Source organism: Habropoda laboriosa, unplaced genomic scaffold (genome assembly GCF_001263275.1).
Source record: "Habropoda laboriosa isolate 0110345459 unplaced genomic scaffold, ASM126327v1 scaffold1818, whole genome shotgun sequence".
Taxonomy (NCBI): Eukaryota; Metazoa; Arthropoda; class Insecta; order Hymenoptera; family Apidae; genus Habropoda; species Habropoda laboriosa.
Window position 1 is genome coordinate 21,097 of NW_017101866.1, and position 12,685 is coordinate 33,781.

The window sequence follows — 12,685 nt, forward strand, 5'->3', positions numbered from 1 at the left end:
CCCTTTGGCTGAAAATCGACTTTCTAATAGGCGAACATGATATGATAGGAGGTCTCTTCCTAGAAGTGACTGGATTCTCAGAAATTTGGTCATTTCCAAGAAATGACGAAAATTCCAGGAATTCTCGAGGACTTAAATTTTCGAAGGCCCATTGGTCAATTCTTGGAATCGCCTCGATTCTTGGAAATTTGGTCATTTCCGAGAAATGACGAAAATTCCAGGAATTCTCGAGGACTCTAGCACCGAACGAGTATATTCGCGCGATTTTCGAAATCTTACCTTAATTTTCGTAGTTTTCGCTCGAATTTCGGGATTTTTTCGATTTTTTTTATATGTACGCCTTCCTGGTGGTTTCCTGGACTTTGTTTAGTTAATTTTGCAATGAAATATTGTTTAAACAATGGGTTTTCGCAAAAGAAAAGGAGTTTGGTGTGTAAGGGAGAACCAAATAGACTGTAAAATGCTGTAAAACAATATTTGTATACTGTAACCTTTTGTAAAATACATTTTGTACAATAATTTTACAATAAATAATTGATTTATTAACAAATAATTGCATTTCTTCAGTTTTCCCGATGTTCAAGTCCTTTCCTTGATTTCTAGGATGTCCTGAAAGGTCCATCTGTAATTCGTACGCGAAGAACATTAATTTTTCTAATATTTAATAATAGTTATAAACAATTTTCGACGAATGCATTGAATGCAACGGTTAATTTAAAGGAAATTTAACATATTTAGCGGTTTTATCGAGTTAAAGCCTACGATAATATTATTTAAGACTTACAATAATCATAAACAATCATCTAAATTGTTATTTAACAGGAAATACTAATTATTCTATAGTCAAAGTACTTAAAAATGAAGTAGAAATGTTATTTTTCCATCTGCTCCTGTAAATCATAGTGAAAGAACGAAAAATTTAGTATAAATATTAATTTTAATGTGGCAGCTGCATGCAATTGTTAATTCAATACGAAGTCAATAAATCAGGCTGTTTTATCAAGTTAAATCGTGCAACAAATGTGTTTAATACTACCTATAATTTTAAACTACCACATAAATTGATATTTAACAATTAAAGTACTGGAATATAAACCAGAAACTTAATTTTACTATCTACATTATGAAAAGTTTATTATAAGCATCAATTTTAAACTGCCTACTGCATGCAAGTGCACTCTAATTTACAATAACTATTATTAAAAGCGAAAAATTCAAAGAATTTCTATCTTAAAAATCAACTTTCCTGCTAATACCTCATTTCTGATCATGCTCTCATTAATATTCTCGATCTTTCTTCCTATCCTGATTGACTGATTAACAACAAAACGTCGCAACTTCAACATCACATACTTCTAAACCCCAAAGCCAGCCTGAAGCTTTCAAGTTTGCTTTGCCGGACGATATCTTCATAAATATGCAGCTTTCACAAAAGAGAATCTTTTAAACCTATCAACTTTACCATCTTTCATGGTTGGACTGTAAATAATTTCGAAACTCGTCGCTCTATATCGCAGTGAACGTAACAAAACCTGTCTTTTCTTCTCTTTTACACGATCGGTATTTCAGAAAGCAGGACACAAAATCCCACAAGGTGTTAAATTCTGCGATCAAATTAATCGTGAAATTTGTAGCTTTAATTCATTTTAATAGCAAATCCTTCTCGGTGTATCGTTTGCACATAGTTATACGATTTTCAATACGCTCGCGACAGTAGCTATTTTCCTCAAATGTTTCGATATTTCAGGTTTTAAACGATCCATGGAATTCTTTGTTGTAGGTTACTTCCTTGCTTCTAGAAGGCGAACGCAGGAAATTAGCAGTTCTTCAGAGAGAACTGCAAGTCGCGCTCGAAGAAGGAGGAAGTGTGAAAGTTAAGGAAAAACAAAGGCAGGAGTTGCTGCACGCCATATCGTAAGTAGAATCAACACGTTACTGATCAGACAAGCGCTTATTGAGCAACTAACGCACACTCGTGTCTTCCTCTTATTGCAATCTCTTTTCCTACAAAACGATCTATAACTTGAATGTATGTGAACCTCTTGATAGAAATCTATCGATTACTATGTTCGAGGATCTATATTCACAAAAACGTAGGATCTTATAAATCAATTTTAAATGGTTAAAGTAACCCGCTACGCTGAATTAAAATGTTTCAACTAAAAATTCACTTTATTAACAGGTTCACTATCCACTGAGTCACCTATGAATCAGGATAGTTTAAACAAATGTACATAAATACGTCTGTTCAATACAGAAAAAGAGTCTATATTTGAAATGTTACTTAACCCTTTGCGGACGGAGGATTGCATACCATATTGAAATACTGATTACTCGTGAACATGTAACTATTCCGGTCACTATTCCAATTTGTTTTCAGTTAAATAATTTCAAAATTTCATTTCTCTTAAATACTCGAGTTTCTATTGCCTAAAAATATGTGAATTATTGGTTGCGTTTGTGCTGTTCTGTGAACGCATATACGAGTCTATCGTCCTCAAAGGGTTAAACGCATATAAAGAGTAATTTTTCATTCTTCTTTTGGCCAATTAAATTATATTAACTTTGTAATCATGTCAATACTTCTTGTACAATAAACGTATTAATACTGAAATAATATCATTTTTACCAACAAATCAGTACTCCCATATCCTCTCAGCCCAAACTAATTCCACCGACAAAAAACAAAACAAAACCCAGTAAAAAGTCATGCACGAAGATAAAAGAAACCTTGTAATAAAGAGATCAAGGTCAGGATGGGTGGCGTCATCGCGAAAATAATCGCGGTCAGGTCCTTTTCCCGGTCTAGTTACCCACGAAACTGGAAAACTCGCGGGCGAAGCTATCGAAACGGCGGACCGTACCGGAACGAAAAACTGTGCTAAGGAAACATCCATTTTCCCGAGCGGTGGCTTTCGAATAATATATTTTGCAAGTTGGCACCGGACCCTCGTAACACCAGCTCCGTATTCCATCCTCCTGCTCCACCCCTGTCCCGAAAGGGAGGGAGGATTAACTCGTTCAAGATTTATTAGCGCCTGTCCTCCGGCGGACTAACAATTTGATCAAACTACCCTGGAATTATGCAGTTTCGTGTAGCTTCCGGCGCGAGTCGTCCCGAAGTCCAAGTCGAAACTGCGAACTTCCCGGTTTGCGACTCGTCGCGCGTAAAATACGCCGCGATTAACGAATTTTCCGTCCGCGAATTACGCTCGGCCAATTTTGCGAGTTGTGTCGCTTGCGGTTGATTTTGTCGGGGAGGATTTTGCGATTAGGGGGATGTTCGTTGATGAGTGTATTCGGAATTTTGCGGGGGTTTTGTGAGTCGGTAATTTTGACAATCGAAGGGTTCCATGCTACAGTATTATTATAGAAGAGTGAAAGTTTCAGAAACTGAGATAATAACGCCACGATGTACGTGTGTACCATTAAAAAAATATTTAACCCTTTGCACTCGAGAGGCGACTAAGAAGCGACATTATATTTGCAATTAGAGGCAATTCTAAGGATGATATTTTCCAAGACAGCAAGCCTATGGACCTCCGTGAATTGTTCACTACATGTTTTGAGATCTCAGCAGTGGAATAATTCGAAAGAACCAACTTCTAATAAAAATATTAGTTTTAAAAAATTACATTAATTTTTGCTACTTCCTTATAGGAAAAGGGGCCTTCGAGTGCAAAGGGTTAAAAATAGAGAAGTCAATGAAAATTGGAATAATTTTGACAATCGAAGAGTTTCATACTGAAATATTATTATGGAAGGGTCGAAGTTTCAGAAACTGAGATAATAACATAGAAAATAAAAATTAGTCTTCTTTTCCTTAATAATAATTTCGCACCAATAATTGCACGATAGCTTAGTATACCTTCGTTTTCTCGCTTCTGAAAATTTTACGTGTCGATAATTATAACATTGAAGTATAAAATCCTTCAATTTCATAGGTACCTGAATAATTACGATTTTATTAATAATGATTTCAAAGATATCCAGATATTCAGTGATCGATTTTATTTTATTTTCGGTAATCGACAGTCTGTAAAGAACTGTTACAAAAAAATATACAAAATTTTTAGTACACGTGTTGCGTTTGATTGATTTGGGAATTTAAAGAAGATTAATTGACGATTGTTACACTCTGCAATACCTCCGGATTTTATAACGTATTCAAATAGTACAGTAAAGTCTCCACAAGTGTCAGTCCGCAAGGAAGCTAAACCTGACACTTGTAGAGTCAGGGACTACGTTTTCGAGCCTCGCGCCCGCCTTTGTAGTTTGCCGAACGCAGACAAGGACAGCGAATAAAAGATAAGGATGAAACGTGAGTCGAGGTAACCAAGCGATTTATATACCAACTTTTTTAATTTTCCTTTTTTTTATCCCGAAATTTTTCTTAATATATTGATGAGATTTTTCTGATCACGCTGTCTGGCGTGACAGTGAATGTTTGATGTCATTTTCATCAGAAAAATCTCACCAACATGTTAAAAAAAATTTCAGATGAAAAAAAGTAAAATTAAAGAAATGATATTTTTCTATTATGAATTGTCGAGCCGTGAAATCTCGTAAAAGAAACCGAGTGACGCAGCTTAGGACCATCTATACCGACACTTGTAGAATCCAAACTGACTGACACTTGCGGAGAATTTACTGTAGTTACACGAATATTTGTTTTAATACCAGCCAGTTTCGAACTCCGTGCATTTGACACTTGCAGAGAATTTACTGTAGTTACACGAATATTTGTTTTAATACCAGCCAGTTTCGAACTCCGTGCATTATAACTTGTTTATCCAGAGTTCTGCTCTGTTTGCAATTTTAGATTTCGTTCGAAACGCGAAAGTGGATTTGCATATCTCGGTGAGAAATAAAATTACAAAAGAAGCCGGTTCGTTCCGCGTTGAACAAGTACATAATCAAACGAGTTCGCGTATTTGTTGCTGGAAAAATTCAGTTTTCCTGAACAGAGAGAAAGAGACGGTGAAAGTGTTTAAAAGGAAATTTCATGGAAAAAAATCCCTCGTAATTTAATTCTCGAATATCCTGTAAATTACAACGAACCAGGGTTGTAACTTATTCTTGGTGAAACAGGGAAAAATGTTTCTTGGCTGAGAGTAACCACCAGTTTAACTGTAACAAGCGTACAATTCTGGCAAATTCAAATGCGACCACATTCGTCTTGCTGTCCGGCTTAGAAACATGATGTACCAAATGAACAGAGAATGCTCGCGATAAAAAAATTTTGCTAACGCTACTCCCAGAAAAGAAATTAAATTGAGAATTTATTTGTGTACAAATTAATTAAACTTTGACTACAAACATAATTTTAGAGTTATTCCTATAATAATAAGTGGACTGCGGAGTTTGAGGGAAATTTACGGAAAATTTGAAGACTCAAAAATACACAAAATGCACATAATATGCGAAATAATATTATAATGAGTTATATATAACAGAATTGCCTATCTAGCTCGAATTTTTTAAATTATATCTATGAAAATATGAATTTAAATAAAAATCAGCAATTGTAATTAACAAGTTACTTAGCAAATTCAGCTTTGCTAAGATTGGCAAAGGGTTATAGATAATGCAAGAAAATATTTTAAACACTAATTTGCAATATCTACGTTAAATTACAACTTACGCTAAAACGTTGCACACCCCTACACAAATTTCACAAAATACTTCACCGAAAAGGGCAAAAATCAACTAAAAAAAAAAAGGAGCAAATATTTCAGCAAAACCACACTTCTACCCTCCCAATTTCTCTTAGAAAAACACGTTCTTTGCACGGTAACGAAATCATTATACGAAGCGTGTCCGCTTCTTTCCGATAAATCCAGGCAGCAAGGATCGCGTTAACAGGTGCGTGCGGGGATTTCAGAAAAATCTTGAAAATTAGGATTGTCGTCTAACTTCTCGAGACGCTTCCGGCTCGGGCGTCCCGGCGACACCTCGGGAGGGAAGCCTCGAGTCAGCGATATGTAAAGCTGTGCATTTTTTCCTTCTTTTTTTTTTTTTTGTCCTCGTCTGGTTTGGCCGATGTTTGCACAGCTCCTCGCGGCTCGGCGCGGAGTTTCGACGGTGTTTGCGGACGCCTGGAGGCACGGGCGCCTCGTCGATTATACACCGACGAGGAATTTATGGAATTTTCGCCGGTTTCCGCGACGTCCAATTAGGCGTCGCCTCTCGGAATCGAAACCCGTTTCGCTCGATCCGTTTCGCGGTTCACGGCGAACACGTACGAAAAACAAAGGAATAATTGACGATCCCCATCGAGGAATTGAATGGAGGGAACGTGTGGTTCGCCGACGAAGAAAGAGAGAGAGGAATCGAGAGCTCGGTTTTTGCCACTTTTCGTTTTCTTCTTTCGTGGAAGGTACGAGTGCGGTTCTGCAGGGAAATTTCTAGAAAATTCTAATATATCTGCTGAACGTGTGTGGGTGTGTCCGATGGAAGGAGGGAGTCTTTGTGTCTTAAGGGAAGTTTTAAATTTGCGAGGAATTGATTAAATTTGGAGAACTTTGGAGGTTTGGGAAGGAAGCTGTGATTCTGAACGCTGTTTAATTTCGTTTCAGATCTATTTACTTGCTTTGTTTGCTTCATTATGCAGCGATAGTACAGTATGTAAAAAAGGTTTATAGATTTAATAATTTATTGTGGTGGAATGAAAGACGATAGAAAGAAAGTTTGTACCTCTGCTGGCTTCAAATTAAGTAAAAAATTTCACTATGTAAATCAAATGTTTCTGCACTGAATTGAAGAATTTTTGTTACGTACACTGATTATTTTTTTAATCGAGTGTTTATGTACTCTTGAATTTGGAAAAGAAATATTTCTTCGAAAAAATGATAATTTATTTAGTTCAGGTTTAATTTATTAGAATAATTCCTAATATAATTTGAAGGAACTTTTATGAACATATTTATTACTCTTACTGCAGTATTAATTGATTAAAAAAGAATATATCAATTAAGCCGAAACTTTTCAGTAAATTTCAATGCTAGTTTCCTTTTTCTTTTCTTAATTCTGCGAAATTTTCTATTCGAGAGACACACCGTTAAATAACTGATAATTTATAGAATATTTCGCGATATACTTGACTGTGGAAGTGTCGTTATTCCCCTAATCAATTTAACAACCGCTATGACAATGTCACTGTTCTCTAAAGATTGAGCGAATTCCACCACCCACCCTTTACAAGCCTCGTATATCACTGTCGTCGCGTGGTTCATCCACCGGGTTATCATGAAATCCCTAAACAATCTAGTTTCTCTCACTCCATCCCACGGGTATTTGCAATGACATGTGTGACACACTTCCCACCATACGATTACCGTGTAAAATAGAAAACTTCACGCAAGAAAACGCTTTCTCCGAGAAAAGTCCACGCTATCTTTCACAGTACCATAAAACTTCGAAAAAATCTGTCGAAGATCGAATTATCAACGCGAAAAGTTTCTTCCTTTACTTCGTTCTGCAATATTAATTTCAATCTACATGTACCTATTCGGAGTTCCTTCAACGTACAGACATTTCTGGAAAATTAGGAGAACCGAAACACGTGGAAGTTGTTGAATAAATTTCATCGAGCAAAATGATCTTTACCAACTTCGTTCAAACAGAGTAAAGAATTAGGCAAAGGTGATTTCACTTTTAAGCGTTTCGAGGAAGAAGTGCGCACGTACATAAACTGACAAGGAAGAAGGCGAAAGAAAGTGATAATTTCTGGAGGAAATAATTGAAATTCAAATACAAAACGTAGTCATAGATAATATGGAAAAGAGTTTTAGTTGAAAAATTTTCTAATCTTCGTGATAAATTATTTTCGGTTGAATTGTAGGAAAATGTTGATTAAGGAGGACATGAAAATTTCATACTTTTCAAGATGAGTTATTAACAACTAGGGAGCAGAAAAAACTTTCTCCCTTTGAATATCTTTATTCCCATCACAGTTACGTTCAACTTTTATTCGATTCAATTTCCCTTCCATCGTAAATAACTGAAATTCTTATCTTCCGCATAATCCTTCAATTCTTCTCCGTATCAGAGACTCCAGCTACAAATTCTGATAATAACTTAATCGATTTCTTTCGAAAGAATTGCAAGCTTATAGAGGATCTAACGTAACACGTGTACCATAAATAATTCAAACAGATCTACGAAATTGAGGAGCGTGAAAAAAGGCGAAGAGATTGTATTCAATTTCGACAATTTTCTTTTATACAGCCTCGAGCGTTGGAGGTACGAAGAAGCATTTTCCTGCATAATTTCTGACTCCCTTTTCATTCAAGATTTCAGCTAGAAAAATTATTCACCTAATTGGTCCTTTTCAAATAACCTCAAATTTCAAGAAAAAATCTAATTGTTGACTTCTCTTTAACTTCAAAGATTCCAGCTGAAGAATACAATAACCCCAAATTTCAAGTGAAAATCGAATTCCTCCGGCATGGCCCAAACAATTGAAATAAATCCGTGAAATCGAGAGGCACGAAAAGTCATCGAAAGACCAACACAGAGAGAACGTATTCAATTCCGATGGTTTCCCTTTGCCCAGCCTGGAGCATTCGGGGGAAGAAACGACGGCCGGTTTACGCCATGAATTTGTAAGATTGTTTGCCCGCGCGTAATTGCCGAACTTTCCGCGGGGACGTTCGTCCATTCGTGGAACTTTCTCGATTCGTAAATCACGATGGCCGTGGTAGTCACTTGGAAAAATTCGCCAACATGCTCACCATAGCCTTTCTCTCCCTCTCTTTCTCTTCACCCTCGCGTTTACCCACTTTAAACGCCTTCCATTTTCCACCTCCATCGGAAAAACAACTTCGAAACGGAAATTGAACGCGAAATCGAGAAATCTTCGCTCGAAGTTGCCAAAAGGTGCGAATAAAGTGGAAAATTCGACGCGAGGTAATAAGCGAATTAACCGTGTGTTTACGTACTACAAATGAGCTTCTTGTTCTCTAAGCTCGCGCGTTTAGCGAGATGTTTGTATTTAGTCGGGCAACTTTGTTTGGGTCAGATTCAACGAGGTAAATCGAGACACATGTTGATGCATCGTAAAACGATAGTGATAGATGTTAGGTAAATGTATGGGTAAAGTGAGTTAGATTGGTTTTGAAGTTGCCGATGATTAATCGAGAACGTAGAAGCGGAACGATGGTAATTTTGTTCGGGTAATAATTTTATACACGATCGAGTGATATTATAATACACGGTGTACGTTCGAATTTTGTTCAGACGTAATTGAGTCTCGTTCGGATTTCATTTGCTTATATTTTAACCCTTTCGTGAACCAAGTATTTCTTTTTTTTTTAAGAGTTTGTTATTTATCTATCGATCGTACAGTGAGAAATGGATACGAAATTGAGATCAATATTTGTTGGAGTATTTAAGTGGGGCATAAATGGTTAATAAAGGGTTAAATAATTTTTCAGGTGGGAAGCTCTAAATATCTGAGCTTTAAGAATGCTCAGTGATGAGTATTAAGTATTTATTTTTTGTCTATACTAAATGAAAATGCTAAACTGAGATCAATTGGCGTATTCAAGTGGGACACAAAGGGTTAACGAAAGGGTCAATAAAGAGCAGAGAATATTGAGAGTATTTTTCACCTGTAAAGCTCCAAATATTTGAGCTTCAAGGATACTCAGTGATTTGTACTGAGGTTTCCTTTTCTTATAAAAAGAATAATACTAATTTTATATGTAGATAAGTAAATTAATTTCACATTTATGCTACACGATAGTAAAAGCTTGATTCCAAGCAAAATATTCTTACAAAATACAGCAGTTTGTTAAATTCTTCGCTGAATTTTCCGTTTTAAATTGATCAAGAGTGGAGGTAAAACAATTTTCACTGAATATCGTTATAAAGTTTATACTACTTGTTAGAGATTTCCCGTGAAATCTTTTCATTCCATTAACTTAAATTTTCAACTAACGATTCGTTGCTCCTATTGGCGAAAAGAAGCACAAGAAAACTGTATTCCATCGGAGAAGTTTAAAAGTCACAGTATCGAGGAATACCAGGTTAAAGTTTATGTTCCCAAGAAGGAGTTTTCGTGAACTTTACGCCCCGGCTGAGATGTTCGCGAAAATGAAACATGTCTTCGGAAACACAACTCCTCTGATGTGATTCTGTATCTTCGGATTGCTATGTTCCTTAAAGTTAAAGGATTGGTGTAACTTAAAATTTAGTACACCAACTGTGGAAGTTAAATAAAAATAGCATTTTCCTTGTTATTTGTTAACAGCAGTTGTGTGCAATTTCTCTGTTTCATTTTTATTGACCCTTCTTTTACTTCTTTTTCGCCTTTTCGTATCTGTACTGGTGTTCTAATTAGTTTTAAGTGCAAGCAACTATCCTAGTTTCTGTTATTTTCAGAATTTTATTTCACTTTTTAAGTACTGAACTTTTAAATTAAAATTTTTAGGAAATCATTTGAATTCTTTCGTGCCTTCCTTGTCTGTTATTCATTACCTTATTTTGTATATTGTGCTGTCATGTTAACTGTGTACACGAATTTAATTCTTTGCAAACTTCAGAATGTTGAAATTAATTTCTTGCAAAATTCAGAATATCGAACTTAATTCTCTGCAAAATTCGGAATATCGAACTCAATTCTTTGCAAAATTCAGAATATCGAACTTAATTCTCTGCAAAATTCGGAATATCGAACTCAATTTTTTGCAAAATTCAGAATATCGAACTTAATTCTCTGCAAAATTCGGAATATCGAACTTAATTCTTTGCAAAATTCGGAATATCGAACTCAATTCTTTGCAAAATTCAGAATATCGAACTTAATTCTCTGCAAAATTCGGAATATCGAACTTAATTCTTTGCAAAATTCGGAATATCGAACTCAATTCTTTGCAAAATTCAGAATATCGATAAATTTATCACAATTACAAAAATTCTTCCCGCCTCGATTTCAGAAAATATTCCTTTTCCCCAATTATCGCGCAAGCGATCTTTCTTGCCACGTTGATAAACAATAGATCCATCTAACGCGACATTTTCCGTTCACTTTGCGGCAGGAAAATTCAAGGACAGCATGAGCAGCTCGACAAGGAGTACAGAATTCACGCTGCCGGCGTTCTCTTATGCAACTCAAGGGTCTCCGGGAAGGTAAGCGTTTTGTCATTATTCTTTCCTCTCGTTCCGTGATTCACCGAAGATAAATGGTCCTCTCGATCATCGCAACGCGATCTATTATTTGTTAGCGGGCAAAGCCCGTCCTTCGCTATTTTCCCCGTGACTCGACTGTTCCTTGAATAAATTCGATCGATCGACCCGTCTTTCTTCGTCGGCGACCGAGGAGAAGAGCCTCTTACGTGACTTATTACGAAATTGGATACGCCGCGGCTTTTTCAAACGAACCGCGCATTTATCCTTCAATCGCACTTTTCGACAGGTTAACGAGTAAATTAGAATATCCTTTGTGATATTCTTAATGAGTTAATCGAGCCTAACATTTATAACATTTTATTCGGTAAATTAGAATATCCTTAATGGAATATCTTTTATAGAATATTCTGAAAATTGGAATAATATAAGAATTTTCTTATAATAATTTCTAATGTAATCTAAAATATTCAGTGATTATTTAAATTTATGATACAGCTATTTTACGAGTTCCAGTAAAAGTCTAGATGATGTACGAATATGTTCCAATCATTCTACTCTTTTGATTTTCTTTTTCGGGAATAAAAAATTATGGAATTAAAACGATCACTGTGAAACTGTTACCTGAGAAGTGGAATATTTCTACTTTTATAGTGTTCACTGTTCGACAAAATTTTTCAAAAATAAAATGACACTAACTTTGACATTTACTCATTTATTTTGTAAATAATCCTGCATATATTATTTCTCCTAAAATTGTTAATACAACAAATAAAAATATTCTAGCAAAATTTTAGTCTCTAGCAATATCAACGATAATTTTCCAAGAATGATTCTAAGAACGATATTTTCTTCGTTAAACTACACCTACCATATATTCACGGCAGAAATGTTACTCGAAGCTTACGAGAGAAAGATTTCCAGCACGAAAGGAGCTGTCATATCTTTGAGTAGACAAATCACACCTACTTTCGGCCTTAACATATTATGTTCGAGATGGAATGGAAATTTCGAGGGAAATCGGTGATCTCCTTTTAATGCTACGTTACCCACCTATCGACCTAACACGTTCAATTTTCCCCTTTCTCGCGTACAATAATCTTCCTTTGCTCGATAAATGAAAGATTGCTTCCTCTAATATGCATTCACTCAGGCTCATATATCACAACGTGGTTCACGCATTGTGAATCCAATATATCGAAAGTACCTTCTGCCACGAATGGTGCAACTAATACATAGCGTGCAATAAATTATGGACATTTGTAAGTTACTATTTATATCGGTGATATTTCAAAGACTTCTCTTGAAATTCTCTTTGATTTCAGACGAGAGTTGAATTTTTGTTAATTATTAAAATATTATTGTAGAAATAAAATAATGCGAAGATTGGACCTTTAAAAGTTAATAAAAAGGCGGTGTCACGAACCATAACAGAGAGAATGAAATATTAAGAAAATAATTTGTTAATATTGATAAAATATCATCTTAATTTTCCACGTACAAAAATAATGAGAAAGCGACGTCACGAACCACAACAAAGGGAATGAAATATTAA

At 35.6% G+C, this 12,685-nt stretch overlaps 1 protein-coding gene across 1 annotated transcript in view; it reads left to right on the forward strand.

Annotated features, from left to right (window-relative positions):
- LOC108578207 overlaps positions 1 to 11,133 on the forward strand; it is a gene marked incomplete at its 3' end in the record, with an annotated part of 27,259 nt that extends 16,126 nt beyond the window's left edge. The window contains exons 2-3 of the mRNA XM_017941490.1: positions 1,781 to 1,914; positions 11,043 to 11,133. Of these exons, the coding sequence (XP_017796979.1) occupies positions 1,781 to 1,914; positions 11,043 to 11,133 (225 nt within the window). The remainder of the gene's footprint in view (positions 1 to 1,780; positions 1,915 to 11,042) is intronic.
- Between the last annotated feature and the right edge of the window lie 1,552 nt (positions 11,134 to 12,685).